The following is a 16,587-nucleotide window of genomic DNA, read 5'->3' as shown; positions in this document are numbered from 1 at the left end:
GGGGGGGGGGGGGGGGGGGGGGGGGGGGGGGGGGGGGGGGGGGGGGGGGGGGGGGGGGGGGGGGGGGGGGGGGGGGAGACCGCGGCACATATGGGCCCGGGGCCGGGCCACTCGTAACGGCAGGGCACTAAAAGGCACCGGCAGGACGGGCCCCGGGGCCGGGCCCTCCGGGTGGCCAGCCACACCGCCACGGTCCCCCCTCGCTGTGCGCCCCTCCCCCCTCTCCCCCCCGTGTCCCTCCTTCCTGTCCTCTCCCCCTCCCCGCTCTGCCAAGTGAGAGCGAGTGTGTGTGTGTGTGTGTGAGCGAGAGAGACTGCGTCCTTCTTCCCCCGTCGCCGTCCCCCTCCCCTCCCCCCCCCCTCGCTCCTGTCTGTCTTCGGCTCCCCTGCTCCTGCCGCTCATCCTCGTCTCTTGTCTGCCTTTCTCCCTTCGCAGTCGCCCCTCCCCCCTCCCCCTGAGTGTGCGCCGACATGTTCCCCAGCTCCCTGCGGATCGTCCTCCTCGGTGACAGTGCGTGTGCCCCCTTCGCTCCATGGCTCCGGGCCCATTTTCGCCGGCTTCTCTTCCTTTGCACCATGGCCTGCTGTCTAACATGCTGCTCGGTTGTGTTGCCGCCTTCTCTTCGTTCCTCCCCCCTCCCCTCCTCCAGCCGGGACCGGGAAGTCCGCCCTCTCATGGGCCGTCGTCAACAATGAGTTCGCCGAGTCGGTACGTGCTTTCCCTGGCCCGTCCTGTGGGGCTCCCTCCCCCTTGCTCTGCCTTTTTTCCCTTGGACTGTGCCACCGCGTGGCGCACCACACTCCCTCTTTTTGGCCTGCGGATGTTCAGACAGTCGCTCGTAGGTTTCACAGGGGGGAAAGATCAGTCCGGGTGTCTCTTCCGCCCTCGGTCTCCCTCTCTCTCTCTCTCTCCTCTTACGGGGGGGGAGGGGGCGAGGGGGCCGGCGGGCGGAGGGCCCTCCCGGATCCGGCAGGGCGCGGCGCGTGGCCCGGTGCCTCGTGCACTGGCCGAGGCATTTCTCTCCCTGTGCTCCTCTGCACAGGGGGCCGCCTCTCCACGTGTCACCCTCTCCCGGAACAGCGCCTCTCTCGCGCTCTCTCTCCCTCTCTCTCTCTCTCCGCCTCCTCCCTTTCGCCTTCGCTCCTCTGACACCACCGCGCCTCTCCCGTCCCTCCTCTCGCGCTTCCCCCTTTCCTCACCAGGTTGAGGATGTTTGCCCGGAGTTTGTCTTCACCCCGCAGATCACCAACAATGTGGTCACCTACCTGGTGGACACAAACGCCAATGACATGGCGGCCATCGAGAGCCAGCTTCGCGCGGCTAGCGTGGCGTGCGTCCTTTTCAGCCCGGATGTGCCGGAGAGTCTGGCCAATGCCCGGAACCGGTGGATCCCGCTGGCCACCAGCTACGACCTGCCGGTGATCCTGGTCTGCGCCAAGATGGACCTGCTGGACAGCTCGGTCGACTACGAGACCGAGGTGCTGGAGATCATGGAGAAGTTTTCGCTGATCGAGTCGTCGGTCACCTGCTCGGCGCTGAATCTCTTCAATGTCAGCTCGGTCTTCGAGCATGCCACCCGGTCGGTCATCTACCCGCTGTCGCCGTTGTACAATGTCTACACTCGGGAGTTTAAGCCCAAGGCGCGGCAGGCCCTGATTTCCATGTTCCGCCTGTCGGACCTGGACAACGATGGGTACCTCAATCGCAATGAGCTGGCCGAGCTCCAGCGCCGGTGCTACGACCAGCTGCTCGGGCCGAATGTCTTCCTCCAGACCCTGTGGACCATTGGCCATGTGTCCAATATGGAGCGTCTGTCGTTGCCGGATTTGTTGGACAAGTTCAACCTCCTGTGCCAGGGGTCCCGCCATGATCTGGTGTGGATGGCCCTCAATGGGTTTGGCTTCGACCATTCGTTCAACTTCTCGCCGGAGTACTTGCGGCCCTTCTTCCCCCTGTCGCAGGGGTGCTCCTACGAGTTCAGCCGCGACTCGCTGGTCATCCTGCTCCGGCTGTTCAACCGGTTTTCCCGCACCCAGGAGGGGTATCTGACGCCGGAGGAGCTGCTCCAGCTGTTTGAGACGGCCCCGCGGCCGATTTTCCAAGACTTCCTGCTGCCCTCCACGGTCAACACCAATGAGAAGGGCTGGCTGTCGGTGTATGGCTGGCTGGCCTACTGGTCGTGCGTCCTTTTCTCCCTTCGTGTGTGTGGTGTAGCATGCGCATGTGTCTGCGCGTAGCTCGCCGCACGCGCGTCTCCCCTCCCCTCTGTTCCTCTCCTTTCCTCCCCCCCCCCTCTCTCTCTCCATACGCCGTCAGCACCACGGTCGCAGTCAAGCAGGTGGGGTCCGGGCATGGGGTACGCATTTGCCGGGGGCGCGTGCATGGGCGTGTGTGTGCGTCGCGTGTGCACAATGTGGGTGTGAGAGGTCCCCCTCCCGCATCAGGGGGGAGTCTCCTTCTCCTCTCCCCTCCTCTTGTTTGGTTTCCCCCTTTCTTCCTTCCCATTCTCGCTCTTCTCCTCGCCTCCGCGTGCGTGTATGGTGCTCTTAGGCATGTGTGTGTTCTCCCTTTCGTGCTTCTTGCTCGGGAGGCGTGTGAGCGCGTGCGTGCTCTTGGCGTGCCCTACATGCATGTACGGCGGCGTGGTGGAGAGTGGGGCACATGATGGGCGGGGTCCCAAGGGAGGGGGCAATCGGCAGGCAGGGCTCCGGGGCCGGGGCGTTGGCCCCTCTGATGCACCGGGGCGGGGGTCTCCCGCGTCCATGTGTACATGCGCGTGCTCGCGCTCCGCGCCTCGCGCCTCGTGCCCGCGCATCCGGCAGATGTGTTCCTCCAGGCCCTGGCCACCTTTTCACCACCTGCGCCTCTCTCTTTCCACGCTGCGACCGTGGCCAGTTACGGAGCGCGGCCAGATCCAGTTGGGTTGGATGACTCCTGCTTGGTCCCTCTCCCGTGGCCAAGTGGTTTTAACCAGCCTCAACATTCCCCCTCTCTCCCTCTTTTGCCCCCTTGCCCTTCCTCCTTTTGGTCTCTCCCTCTCCCTCTCTACCCCCCTCCCGCTCACACTTCTCCCTCCCCTCCCTCCCGCCACCCCTCCTCCTATAGTGCCCTGTTGGCTGTGGACCTGGAGGCTGCCTGCAACTACCTGGCCTACTTGGGGATTCCCCCCTCGCACAAGCGGGTCTTCCAGCAGACTCGCTCGCGTCAGGACGATGCCAGCATCGGCCGCAACGATCGGAATGTCCTCCTGGCCTATGTGCTGGCCTCGTCGGACACCATCTCGCAGCCGCTGTTCCGCGCGCACCTCGGCCTGCCCATGCACTCGGACGCCTATATTTCCACCTCGGCGGCGCCCTTCTCCGCCGGTAGCCGCGAGCTGACCCCCTCGCCGGAGCCCCTCAACAACAAGGTCCTGGCCTTGCACTATTTGGAGCGGCCGGCCGAGGGGGGCCGCCAGCACCCGCTCGAGGGCCTGACCCCCGAGCAGCTGGCCCACCTGGACAACACCGGTGACGCCTTCATCCTCTGCTATGACACGCATGATCGCGAGTCCTTCGAGTACCTGGCCAGCGCCCTGCCCACTCTCGGCGACCAGGCCTACATCGTGCTGGTCGGCGTGAATCTGGCCCCGCAGCCGGCCACCGGGCCATGCCCCTTCGAGGCCCGGGTGCGTGAGGTGGTCCGCCGCTTCCGCCTGGCCAGCCCGCTGATCCTGGACTCCACGTCGGCCTTCGACCCGTCCATCATCTTCCGGACCCTGATCCCGGGCATTCAGAATCCCCGCCGGGGAGGCCGTCCGGCCGGGTCCCTGGCAGCCGTGGCCTCGGCCACCACCGGCGGCGTGCTCAGCCTCTTCGCTGGCCGGCCCGGGCTGACGCGCCTTGCCCAGCGCGTGTCGCTGCTGACCATCGGGTCTGGCCTGCTCGGTGTCTTCGGTTACATTTTCTACAAGGGGGCCCAGCTGTCGTACATGCTCTTCACTCGCTACGGCGGTCGCGAGCTGCTGCCCATGGTGCAGTCGCTCTTTTCCTCATCCAGCGGTCGTGCGCTCGACGGGCCGACCATGCGCTTCTAAAGCAAAATGTGCCGGCTGGGGGAGAGTGTGAGGGGCCGCCGACCGGCGCGCAGGCAGTTGGCCGCGTCTTCGGCCGCGCGTGCGTGCCTGCGTGCGTGCGCGCCCCTCCCCCTCAAAAAAAAAGGCGATGTGGGGGAAGGGGGCCGGCCAGAGAGATGGGGGAGGACGCGCGCGTCCCAGATGCGAGCGTGGGTCATCGGCGCGAGGCGGGCGGTGATGGGCAGATGCGCCCTCCACGCGCTTTTGCCACCCGACGCCGGCAGACGCGCACATATGTGCACGCGCGAGAGGCCCAAAGGGGATGATATGCCGGACCCACAAGGAAAAGAAGGGCTGGAGAGTCGCAGCTCGGCGAGCAGCATTCTCCCCCTTCCACACCCGCCCCCCCTCCCCGGCCACGCGCGCCCCAGTCAATTCGCCCGTGGCCAGGCGAAGGCACCCCCTTTCTCCTCTACCACCCTCCCCCTTCTCTCTTCCCCTGTCCTGCGCTGCTATCCGCGCTTCTTCTGTTCCCTTCTCTCCACTCCCCTGCCTCCCCCACCCCCTCCCATGTGCGGTCCGGCCTCCGCGCCTCCCCCCCACCCCCTCCTGTCCTTGCTGAAAACCCTACACACACATACTCTGTACATTATTTCATATCCCTCTCCCCTGCGCGTGTGCCGCCCGTGTGCCTGTCACGCGCTCTGCGCGCGCGCCCCCCCCTCGACCAAGAGGAAAAGCGCGTGCCGTGTGTCCCGCACGCACGCACACACACGCACTGTTGTTTCCTTTCTCTCCTCCTCCTGTGCGAGGGAGAAAATACACCCCCCTTCCCCCCCTCCCCCCCGGTGTACTGCCTTTTCCGCTCCTTGCTGCGTCCCCCCCCGGTCCCGGGAGCGAGCGCGCGCGCCTCTCGCGGCATATCCTATCCGTTGGTGCTGCCCTTGTGGCGTATGGCATTCTCGGCTGGGCGCGCCGACGCACGTGGCTCCGACTCTCCCTTCTGTCAATGGGTTGGCAGCCGGCCGCGCGTTGTGCTGTCCGACCTGCGCGACCCTGGCCTCGGGGGAGGCCCGACGCCAGGCAGTAGGATCTTGGCTGGCCTCCCCATTTTTCCATGCTCTCCCCGGGTCGACTCTCGTGCGCTTCAGGGCAGGGGGGGCGGCGCAAGGTGGAGACCCTCTCCCAGAGGTGCGGGTCGGGGCCGAGGCGCGGCCTGTGCGGTAGGCATTTTTCCGGCTTCATGTCAGCCGGGGAGGCGGCCGCGGGCCGAGCGCCAGATCGCCCTCCGTCCCCCCTCCCCCTCTCCTCCTCGCACCCGCTGCTTGTCCCTCCCGCCGCGCGCTCCCGCACATGTTCCTCCGTGTTGCACTTCTCCGTGTCGCTCGTTCCTCGTCCTCCACTTGCCTCTCGCCCGCCCTCGCCCTTGCCTTTTCCCGGCCGTCCGCCGCTGCCGCTGTCGCCGCCGTCGCCACCGCCACCCCCCTCCCTGCCGGCGCCTCGTCTCCGGTGTCCCCCCAGCGGTTTTTCTCTTCATCGGCCCCGCTTTCCTCTGTGCGCCGCCCGCGTGCTTCCATCCCTGCCATGGACGCCGCGTCTTCTGCCAGCCCTCCGACACCGTCCCCTGCCATCGGGGACTACATCACCCCGGCGGCCGAGCTGGTCCCCATCACCGAGGGGTCGGCCACGGTTCTTTTCCCCACGGCGGCCGAGGTGTTCTACAACCCGGCGCAGGTCATCAACCGGGATATCTCCATCTCGGCCATCCGGACTTTTGTGGCCCTGCGCCGGATGGAGGAGCGCGACCAGGCCAAGTGCGGTGCCGGCCTGATGGCGGACGTCCTGCCGGCACAGGCCGACCGCCTGAAGCGCATTACCCAAACCCTGGCCGAGGTGGCGCCGGAGTCGGGCCAGGCCGGGCGGCTGGCCGCCCTCGAGGGGCTAGTCGCCGGCGGCGAGGGCCCGGTCACCGTGCTCGAGGCCCTGAGTGCCAGTGGCCTGCGGGCTGCCCGATATGCGCGCGAAATCCCCGGGCTCACGCGCATCGTGGCCAACGACCTCTCCCGCGATGCGGTCCTCTCCATTGATCGGAACATCGCGCACAACCGCGTCGAGCATCTGGTGTCCTCGAACCTGGGCGACGCGAAGTGCGCCTCCGTTTCCCGCTTGCCCCTCTCTCTTTCTTCCTCTCTCGCCATGTTTCATGCGCAAACAGACCCCATCTGAAGTGGGCTATGTTTTGTGTTCTTCCTGCCCTCCGAAGCTTACCCTGCCACCCTCTCTCTCTCTCTCTCTCTCTCTCTCTCTCCCTCTCTCTCCCTCTCTCCCTCTCTCCCTCTGTCCCTCTGTCCCTCTCTCCCCCCCTCTCTCTCTCTCTCTCTCCCTCTCTCTCTCTCTCCCTCCCTCTGCCCCTCCTGCGCAGTGTCGTCATGCAGAAGCATGCCAGTGATGGCTTCACCATCGTCGATCTGGATCCCTATGGCACAGCCATCCCCTTCCTGGACGCGGCCATGGGGGCCATCGAGTCGGGTGGCATGATGCTGGTCACTTGCACGGATATGGCCGTGCTGGCTGGCTCCAATCCGGACTCTTGCTACAGCAAGTACGGCACCATGCCGGTTAATGGCCGGTATTGCCATGAGCTGGCCTTGCGCATCCTGCTGGACTCGCTGAGCGCCTATGCGGCCAAGCATCGCCGGTACATCGTGCCGCTGGTGTCCCTGAGCATCGACTTCTACATCCGTGTCTTCATCCGCGTCTTCCGTAGCGCCTCCGAGGTGAAGCTGGTTGCACAGTGCGTCCCTCCGCGAGGGGCATTTCGTCTTCTCCCCTTGCGCCCTGCTTCTTCTTGTGCTTGTGCCCCTGGCTGGTGCCTGTGTCCGACCTGATGCCAATCCGCCTCTCTCTTTCTCTCCCTCTCTCCCCCTCTCCCTCCCCCCTCTCTCTCTCTCTCTCTATCTACCTCTCTATCCATTCCTTTCCTTCCCCTCTTTTCTCCTCACCCCCACACACCTATGCGCATCCCCCCCCCCACACACAGGAACTCCTCTTCCATCTACCAGTGCTCTGCCTGCCCTAGCTTCCATACGGCCCCGAACGCTCGGCCGCTGTCCAACAAGCACGGCCAGGTCGTGCGCTATGGTGCCGCCCGGCCGCCGACCGGCGACCAGTCCTTCTGCGAGTCCTGCGGGCGCCCGGCGCATGTGCGTTCCTTGTCTCTGCCCTGCTTCGCTGCTTCCCCGTTGCCACCCTCCTCCTGTCTCTTTACGTGTGGTGCTTGTGACTGACCGAGTACCCTTTCCTCCGTCTCTTCTCGCACGCCCGGCCTGTCCCTGCTTGCCCTTGCTCCCGGCGACCCGGCGCTCCACCTCAGGTCGGCGGCCCGATTTGGACCGGTCCCCTGCACAATCAGGATTTCATCCACGCCATGCTGGCCATCGTGGAGGCCACGCCCCCCTACGTCGAGCCAGTGCCAGACGCCACCGATGCCCCGGCGGCTGCTCAGGCCAATGCGGCGACCGATGCCGGCACCGGCACCCCCTCGACTCCGGAGCCCGAGCTCCCGATCACCTCCTTTGCCAAGCCGCTGCGCACGCGCGAGCGCATCATCGGCATGCTGAACATGGCCCTCGAGGAGCTGCCCGACGTGCCCCTGTACTACACTCTCTCGGACATCCTCGGCACGGTCAGCGTATCTGGCTTGCCGATGACTCTGGCCCGGTACGTGGCCCCCATTCTCCTTCTCGCATTCTGGGGGTGGCCCCCCCCCCCCCCCCCTCCGTGTCCTGGTCATTCTCCCTGTGTCCATGGAGTCCCTCCCCCCTCTTCGTGTCTCCCGTCGGATGTGCCTTCTTCTGACACTCTTGCATATTTGCCCCCCCCCCCCTCTCCCCCACAGCTCGGCCCTTCTGAATGCCGGGTACCGGGTGTCCGGCTCGCATGCGGCCCGCGATGCCCTCAAGACCGACGCTCCCCAGGAATTCATCTGGCGCACGGTGCGCGCCTGGGCCCGGCACCATTACAAGGTGCGCTTCTCGAAGGCCAGCCGCGGGAAGCCCACGCGCGCGCTGCTCATGGCACGCATCGACCAGGAGGCGGTGGCCAAGGCGGCCCTGGCCAATGAGCAGGCGGCCGAGGCCCGGGCCCAGAAGCTGGCCCGCCTGGCCGAGCGCCAGGAGGCCGGCCAGGCTGTCAGCTCGGTGTCCTCGCGGGCCACTGCCATCGAGACCGAGCGTGTTCCCACCGAGGAGGAGGAGGAGCAGGAGTACCGTGCCCGGCTGGAGGAGGCCCTCCGCGCGGAGAAGGCCCGCCTGGCGCGCTTCCACATGGACGACTCCCAGGGGCTGGTTAGCCGGTTGGAGGCGCAGCTGGCCGAGCCCTGGCGCCCGGTCAACTTCGACCTGCATCCGGAGGCGGAGCCGCACTCGCGTCGGGTGGGGCTCACCCGCTTTGCTGTTCTGCCGGCCGGCTGGGGTCCGATGGCACGCGCGCGTGTCCGCATGCGCGAGGCCCCTGGCGAGGACATCGACGAGCAGTCCGAGCAGGAAATGGAGCACGAGCAGCAGCCCGCGCAGTAGCCGAGCATGCTTTGTGACGCCCGTTGCCCCTGTTTCCCGATGGGCCCTTAGCTAGGAGGCTGTCCCCCCCCCCCCCCCCTGCTCCCTTCTTCGTGCCGCAATGGTTGCCTATGTGCGGCCGGAGGGGCGCTTGTGCGCCACAGGACGAGAGGGAATCCCACCAAAAAATACACAGGCACGCGCCCGGACACCGGAGGCCGCAGGGAGTGGCAGTGAGGTAGAGAGAGAGGGAGCGAGGGGGAGACATACCAAGGCGGAGGGCAGCATGGGGTGGAGGAGGCGAGGGCAAAGGCGGGGGGGCAAATACACAGGAGGGGGGAGAGCACAGCAGGGCGGCTCTCCCCCACCCCGCGCCACAGGGGCGCTCTTGTCTCCGGCAAACTTCGCGCGGCAGCCGCAGTGATGACGAGGGGCGATAGGCGATCTGACCGTGCCATTCTCACGTGACATCTCTGACGCTGGAGGAGCTGATCGGCCTGCTGGTGGCGCGACTGGTGAGGCGGGCAGCCGTGCACCTACCCCCGTCCCTCGCTCGGCCCCTCCGAGTCTCCATGGGGGGGGGGGGGGGGTCCCTGTTGTTTGTTGGTGGGTGGCTGGTGGGGGGGTGGGGGGGGGGGGGGGGGGGGGGGGGGGGGGGGGGGGGGGGGGGGGGTGGGAGGGGGGGGGGGGGGAGGGCATGTGGGGCGGTGGATTTTTTGCCAGCCCAGGGGACCTCTGGCGGCGCGAGATCGCGCCGACATCTTCCCCCCGCTCCTCCCCCCGCTCTTCTCCCCCCGCCGGAAACACGCCCCTGCGTTGCCTTGCCTTCCTCCTCCTCCTCCTTCCCCTCCGTGTTTCTCCATTTGTTTTCTCTCTCCACTCGCATGTTGGGACGCGCCCTGGCCGGCCCCCTTTCCACGCGGAGCGCCGCCATCAGCGCCGCCCGGCGTGCCCCGCATCTTGCCATCCGGCAGTTGTTTTCCCCTTCGGGTCCGGCCGAGACGTTGACTGCTCGCACTCCGGGCCCTGGTCCGGTGGGTGGTTCGATTGGCGGAGCCCCACTTTCGGCGCTGTACCTCCACCAGGGCCCCGGTGCCTCTTGGCAGCGTGCCATGTTTTCCACCACCGCCTGTGCCGGCGCCGCCACGGCCGCGGTCCCGCCGCCTGCCGGGTCCCTACGCGAGCCGTCGTACTTCGACGGCTTGGCATCCTTCCGCCTGCCGGTGGACTTTCTCCGGACATATGCCGGCCGGCCGGTGCCCTTTGGCTTCAATGGGCTCGGGCATGTGGTTTTCCATCGGACCTACTCCCGGGTGAAGACGCCCGACTCGCTGGCGGTCTGCCTGTACGGCGAGGTCGAGGGCGGGGACAATCCCGACGCCGGTGTCGGTCAGTATGAGCAATGGTGGGAGACCGTTGCTCGCGTGGTGACCGGCACCTTCCGCATGCAGGAGCGCTGGTGCCGTGCGCATCACATTGGCTGGGATGAGTCCCAGGTGCGTCGGGCGTCGGGCTTCCTTCCCCCCCCCCCCCCCCGGGAGTGTCCCTCCCAAGCCATGGCGCCCGCTGGCCCCTGTTCCGCATGCTAACCTCTCGGTCCTCCTTCGTCCTCTTTTTTTCTTTGTCCCCCCCCCCCCTGTCTCTCTGTTCATGCCGGCGCTTTTGGCTCCCTGTCGCGGCTCCGCGACCCCAGGCCCTGGCCGAGGCCACGGAAATGTATGACGCCATGTTCCACATGCGCTTTCTCCCGCCCGGTCGTGGGCTCTGGGCCATGGGGTCCGAGCTGACAGAGAACCCGGCCCGGCGCGCCGATGCCCAAGCGGCTCTCTTCAATTGTGGGTTCGTCTCGACGCGGTCCCTGCTGGACCATTGTTGGACGGTCCCGGCGCCGTGGGCCGATGCCTCGGGGGAGACCGACGCCGATGGCCTGGTCGCGCGAGCGCCGGTCCCCGGCGCCGGGTCCTCTCCCTGGCAGCCGGCCTGGCGGCGTGGGCCCCGGTCCATGGGCGACTTGCTGGCCGATGCCGGATCCGAAACCCGGCCCTCGCGCCCATTCTCCTTCCTGATGGACGGGGCCATGCTCGGCGTGGGCATCGGGTTTGACACGGCCGCCGCGTATCCCGCCCCGCCGGCCGGCACTCCTGACACCCCGGCCACCGAAGCTCACCGGGCGACCGACCGGCTGGTGGCGGTCTTCGATCCGGAGCGCCGCCAAGGCCGCGCCGTGGCTGGCTCCGACACCCACAACGTTGCCTCCCCCCAGGCCGAGGCCCCGGGAGAGACTTTCCTCTTCCGGGTGCCGGACTCGCGCCTGGGCTGGGTCGAGTCGGTGGCCCTGCTGGTGGACTCGTACCTGATCCCGGGATCGCCGGCGGTGCGCTTCGACTATGGGGACATCCGCCCGGCCGGGGCGCCGGTGCGGGGCTTCGGGGGGAAGGCCCTCGGGCCGGATCCGCTGCGGCGCCTGCACGCCGAGCTTCGGGGCATTTTGTCGGCCGCGGCGGCCGGCACCGAGTGGCGTGGGATTCCCCTGGAGCCGGGGGCTTCGCACCCGGTCGACGATCGCCATGCCTCCACTCGGCCGGCGGTCGGCCGGATGACCTCCACCACCGTGGTGGACATCATGAATATCATTGGCAAGTGCATTGTCTCCGGGGGCGTCCGAGCGACGGCCGAGTTGGCCCTCGGATCGCCGCATGACCCGGCCTATGCGGCTCTCAAGCAGTATGCCCCCTCGGCCGAGGGGGAAGGCCCCGATGGAAGCCCCGGCCCGGGGGAGGCCCCCCTCACTGACAACTCGCACCGCATGGCCTTCGGCTGGACATCCAACAACTCGGTGGTGGCGCCGGTCGGGGTGGACTACTCCCGGCGCTTGGAGTATCCCTGGCGCCCGAGTGCCGGCTTGCCTGGCCGCGCCCCGGCCCCGGGGGATGAGAACACCGCGCATTTGGGCCAGCTGGCGGCCATCGACGGCCCGCGGGTCATTCGGCATTTGGCGGAAAACGGCGAGCCCGGGCTCTTCTTCCTGGACACCGCCCGTGAGTTTGGTCGCCTGGTGGACCCGGCGGATTGGGCTGACATCCGGGCGGCCGGGGCCAATCCCTGTCTCGAGCAGACCCTCGAGTCCTTTGAGCTGTGTTGCCTGGTGGAGACATTCCCCTTCCGGCACCTGGGCGGCCAGAGCATCGGGTCGGCCGCTGGCGGCGGCGCCGGGGATGCCCCCCGGCGTCTGTTCGTCGAACGCACTCTGCGTAGTGCGATGCTCTATGCCAAGACCGTGACCCTGGCCAACACGCACTGGCCGGCCACCAACCGGGCCATGCTTCGCAACCGGCGTGTGGGCTGCTCCATGAGCGGCATCGCGCAGCTTGTCGAGTCCCAGGGTGCGTTTAGATCCTGCCGCCTTTTGCTGGTCGCTTTTGCTGGTCGTTTATGCCGGCCGCTTTGGCCGGTTTCGCCGCGTACACTGGCTGCCATTCTCTTCTTCTTTCCTTTCCCCCCCTCCCTTTCTCACGCACATGCACGCGCACGAACGCACCCCCCCCCCCCAAAAAAAACCCAACCTACACTCATACATACACATCCACGCACGCCGTCTGCCCATCTCAGGTCTTGAGGCTCTGCGCGTCTGGTGTGACGAGGGTTATGCGGCGGTCAAGAAATATGATGAGCTGTGCGTGCCTCGTTCCTCTGTCTAGTCCTCTTCTCAGGCGTTCCACTCCGCATGCCTGAAGTCTTGCTCCTCTCTCCTCTCTAACTCTCCTTTCTTCATCTGTCTCCTGCCGGTCGACAGCTTTTCCGAGCGTTTCGCCATCCGCAAGTCCATCAAGCTGACGTCCATCAAGCCCAGCGGCACGGTTTCTCTGCTGGCTGGTGGTGCGTAACTCTTTCTCCTTCTCTCCTTCTCTCTCTCTCTCTCTCTCCCTCTCTCTTTCTCCTTCTCTCCTTCTCTCTCTCTCTCTCCCTCTCTCTTTCTTTCTCTCCCTCTCTCTTTCTTTCTCTCCCTCTCTCTTTCTCCTTCTCTCTCTCTCTCTCCCTCCCTCCCTCCCCCCCCCCTCTCTCTCTCTCTGTTGCTAATCTCGCGATTCCCCAATATCCACCCTACCTTACCTCCGTCTCAGCCACTCCCGGTCTTCACTACCCCGAGTCGCGGTACTGCATCCGGCGGGTGCGCATCCCGTCTGGACCGCCACTGGACACGCCCAACCGCGATCCCGCCGCGCCGCCTCCTTCGGACTTGGTGCTGGCACTGATGCGGGCCGGCTACCCGGTGGAGCCGGCCGTCGAGGCTCCGGGATCCACCTGCGTCGTGGAGTTCCCGGTTGACATGGGGTCGGTTGGCATGCCGGCCAATGTGCCGGGGAACCAGCCGCAGGAGCAGCAGCCGCCGCCGCCGCCGCCGCAGCACGAGCAGCCGAGCACCATCATGCGGTCGCTGGACGACGTGACGATGTGGGAGCAGTTGGCCTTGGCGGCCTTCCTTCAGCGGCACTGGGCCGACAATCAGGTTAGCTGTACGGTGACCGTGGCCCCCAGTGAGCGGGCGCAAATCCCCTTTGCCCTGAACTACTACCAGTACCAGCTGAAGGGCATTAGCTTCCTGCCGCGCATCGACGCCGGGGCCTACCCGCAGATGCCGTACGAGCGCATCTCGCCCGAGGAGTATCAAAGCCGGGTGGCCCGGATCCGGCCGATCGACATCCCGCGCGGGGTGCCAGGCCTGGCCGGTGTCGGGGGGGTTTCCCCCTCGGAGCGTCTGGTGGCCACGACCCTCGGGGGGGAGGATGCCCCGGCCGTGCCGCTAGCCGCACAGCATGCTGCCAACAATCCGCCCGCCGCCGGCGCCGCCACTCCCAGGCCGAGAGATGCCACCGGCGGCGATGACCATGCCTTCCTCGAGCAAATGCCGGACCTCTTTTGCGAAACGGACACCTGTGCCATCCCGCGGTAATGTGTCCAGGAGCGCATGCGCACAGGCAAGCACTGGCCGCCAGGCCTGGTGGCGGTGGCCCATCCCCCCCCCCCCCCCCCCCCCGGCCGGCCAGCCTCACCTCCATCGGCGATGGGGGAGGGCTCTTCCTTCCCCCTTCCTGGCAAGGCCATCATGCGCTCAGACCAGTGGGGCCTCCTTCGATGCCGTTCCCATTAGCTGGATTAGAATACACCCATTCCCCAAACCACGATTAACACACATCATATATCAATTACAAAGGCCGAATTAACGCTCCCCGTAAAGTTAGCGTCTGAGGGCGAACGGCTGCCTCGGCGCCGGCTTTTGGTGGCGGTCCGCGTTTCGGGGGCCAGGCGGAGGGGAGGCGGCGCGGGCGGCAGCGTGCCGGACCTGGCGCGCGGCCCAGTGTCGGTTGTTTATCAACCAACTGGGAAGTGCCCATTCCCCTGACCACGGGGGGGGGGGGGGGGACAGTTTTTCCTGCGCCTCGGTCTTTCTTGCCTGCGTGTGGGTAGTTTCATGTATGGGGGTGCGCCCTGTCGTCTCGTGGACACGACCACCGAGTGTGTGTGTCTGTCTCTCTCTCTCTCTCTCCCTATCTCTCTGTTTCCCTCTCCTCGCTCTTTGTGAGGTTGAGAAAGGCCCCACATGCGTTGGCCAACGGTCGGTGGAGGATGCGGCAAGGCCGGTGGCGGGGAATGACAAAATCCCCGCGGCACGCCAGCCGGCATGTTGTTTCCGTCATCTTGGCGCCGTGTGATTGGGCATATGCCTGCGCTGTGTCCGAGGCGAGTTGCCGCACCTCGAGATGTGGAGGCCTAAAGGGAGCATGCAAATGCCTGTGCGCGTGGCTGGGCGGGCGTCCCCTGGCGGTTGTTATTGTTGTTATTGTTGTTGCCCGCATGCATGCATGGGCCCGGGGGGGGGGGGGGGGGAGGGGATATCATCCGGCTGGGCTGGCGCCCCTGCATGGTCCGGCCCGTGGCCCAACGGAGGAGGAGAGGGCGGGGGAAAAAAAAAACACATAGCTGGCTGTTCTCTGGGGACATGAGTCTTGCCCGAAGTATGCGTTCCCACCCCTTCTTCAGGTCGGCCTGGCCGGGCGGAGGGGGGCGCCCATGTCGAAACCCCTCTCATGCCCCCCTGGCCGGCTCCCCCCCCCCTCCCCTCCCAGGCGAGCACGGTTGGCCAGGGCCAGTTTCCGTGCTCGGTGGGGTCACATGAATGGGACCTTGCAGATGGCCCCTTCCGTTCATCCTGCCCCCTGCCCCGGCCGCCCGGGCCTCGCCCCCCACCACCGGCGCGTGGGCGCGGAGCACCGAGGACCCGAGGGGCCTCGGCATTATGGCCCCGCCGGGAGGCCGGGTGTTTGGGCGGGGGGTGAATGGCCCGGGCTGAACCCCCCCCCCCGGAGGGTGAGGCCTTTTTCCGAGACCACACCCCCGCCAAAAGATCGGCCGGCTCCACACCCACTCAATTGTCGCCCCCCCCCCCCCCCCACCCGCTCTGTCCTGCGCTCCCTCCTGCTGCCCGCGTCATCTTCTGCTGCTCGTCGCTCCCTCCTCCCTCCTTCGCCATCGACGCACCATGCGCTCCTCGTCCTTCCAGCCGCTGGCGCTGGCGCTGGCGCTCCTGGTGATGCTGTTCTCCTACGGCAGCGCCTCGACCGCGACCGCCACGGCCGGCACCTATGCCGGGCCCGACTTCGGCACCGACCAGGTCCTGATTGAGACCGGCCCGTATGTTGTTTTTTCTTTTTCCTTCCTCCTCCCCCTCTCCCTTTCTCGCCCTTCCCTTCGAGGGCCTCCTCACTGCACGATACTGTATGCTTCGCCTTGCTGACGTTCTGACTTGCCGTTCTCTTGCCCCCTCCCCTTCCCCCGCCGTAAACAGCATTGTTGGTCTCACCAACGAGTATGGCCGTACCTTCCGTGGTGTGCGTCCTGCACCGCCATCATCTTTTGCTGTTTATCCTCGGGTCACGCCGGCTCACCTCCTCCCTCGCCCTTTCTCTTTCCCCTTCCGCCTCTCTCTCTCTCTCTCTCTCCCTCTCTCGCGCGCGCGCGTGCGCCCGGAAAGATCCCCTACGCTATGCCGCCCGTCGGCAAGGAGGGCCGCTGGAAGCCCGCCCGCCCTGCCAAGCCCTGGGGGTGCGTCTTTCCCGCCTCCCTCATTTGCCCAGCCACTCCTGGCCCTTGATGACTGGATGGCATCCCCCTAACCGCCCTCCCTCGACTCCCCCGCCTGTCCTCGCTTGGGCCCCCTTTCGGCAGCTCTGTTCCCTACTTCGCGCGCGACTACCGCGCCGCTTGCCCGCAGATCTGCGAGGATGGTGTCACTCTCCCCCTCCACACCTGCCCCTTCCAGATTAGCGAGGATTGCCTGTTCCTCAGTGCGTCATATGCGCATTGGTGCTTCACCATTTCCCCCGCCCCCTCGACCAGCTGCGCCACCGCGTCCTGGTTGGTTTCCAAGCTCTGACGGCCTCTCCTCCTTGGTCGCTCTCCGCGCCCAGATGTTTACACCCCGCCTGTCGACCAGACCAACAGCACCCTGCCGGTGATGGTGTACTTCCATGGTGGTAACTTCCTGACTGGCGCCGCGAACACCCTGTATGATGGCATGTTCCTGGCCGAGGCGGCCCACGCCATTGTTGTGACCGTGCAATACCGTCTCGGTGTCATGGGCTTCCTGGTGGCCGACGCCCTGGATGGTGGTGCCGTCAACAACATCGGTATCGAGGATCAGCGTGATGCCCTGCGGTGGGTCCAGCGCAACATCGCGGCCTTCGGCGGCGACCCCAACAATGTCACCCTCTTCGGTCAGTCGGCCGGTGGCCGGTCGGTCTCCGTGCACATGACCTCCAGCGGCTCGGCTGGGCTCTTCCACCGGGCCATCATTCACTCGGACCCTAGCTCCATCATCTGCACCACGCATGAGCAGGCCCTGGCCTTTGGCGAGCGGTATGTTTTGCCTCCTTCTGTCTTTCCCTTCTTCTGTCTTTCCCTTCTTCTGTCTTTCCCTTC

The 16,587-nt window shown here is 66.6% G+C and overlaps 4 protein-coding genes across 4 annotated transcripts; all 4 read left to right on the top strand.

Moving 5' to 3' along the window:
• Nucleotides 1-352: 352 nt before the first annotated feature.
• H696_06228 (hypothetical protein) lies at nt 353-4,891 on the top strand. The gene is made up of 4 exons (XM_009499974.1): nt 353-510; nt 650-708; nt 1,203-2,179; nt 3,106-4,891. Exons 1-4 carry the CDS (start codon nt 471-473, stop codon nt 4,073-4,075), a joined length of 2,046 nt encoding a protein of 681 aa, XP_009498249.1. The 5' UTR covers nt 353-470; the 3' UTR covers nt 4,076-4,891.
• A 391-nt stretch (nt 4,892-5,282) lies between these two features.
• On the top strand, nt 5,283-8,707 carry H696_06227 (hypothetical protein). The gene is made up of 5 exons (XM_009499973.1): nt 5,283-6,201; nt 6,477-6,848; nt 7,095-7,257; nt 7,428-7,774; nt 7,953-8,707. The coding sequence occupies exons 1-5, from the start codon at nt 5,408-5,410 to the stop codon at nt 8,629-8,631; spliced, it is 2,355 nt and encodes a 784-aa protein (XP_009498248.1). The 5' UTR covers nt 5,283-5,407; the 3' UTR covers nt 8,632-8,707.
• A 787-nt stretch (nt 8,708-9,494) lies between these two features.
• On the top strand, nt 9,495-13,561 carry H696_06226 (hypothetical protein; the record flags this gene model as incomplete). Its single annotated transcript, XM_009499972.1, has 8 exons — nt 9,495-10,106; nt 10,304-10,453; nt 10,586-10,795; nt 10,892-11,464; nt 11,567-11,993; nt 12,220-12,283; nt 12,404-12,486; nt 12,732-13,561. The coding sequence occupies 8 exons, from the start codon at nt 9,495-9,497 to the stop codon at nt 13,559-13,561; spliced, it is 2,949 nt and encodes a 982-aa protein (XP_009498247.1).
• Nucleotides 13,562-15,148: 1,587 nt separating this feature from the next.
• Nucleotides 15,149-16,524, top strand: H696_06225 (hypothetical protein; the record flags this gene model as incomplete). The annotated part of the gene is made up of 5 exons (XM_009499971.1): nt 15,149-15,300; nt 15,455-15,497; nt 15,641-15,711; nt 15,835-15,953; nt 16,077-16,524. Coding segments are annotated over 5 exons (831 nt in total), but the record flags the coding sequence as incomplete, so codon positions are not given.
• Between the last annotated feature and the right edge of the window lie 63 nt (nt 16,525-16,587).

Source organism: Fonticula alba (genome assembly GCF_000388065.1).
Source record: "Fonticula alba strain ATCC 38817 unplaced genomic scaffold supercont2.33, whole genome shotgun sequence".
Classification (NCBI taxonomy): Eukaryota; order Rotosphaerida; family Fonticulaceae; genus Fonticula; species Fonticula alba.
The sequence above is the reverse complement of the archived record's forward strand: the minus strand, read 5'-3'. Positions and strand labels throughout refer to the sequence as shown.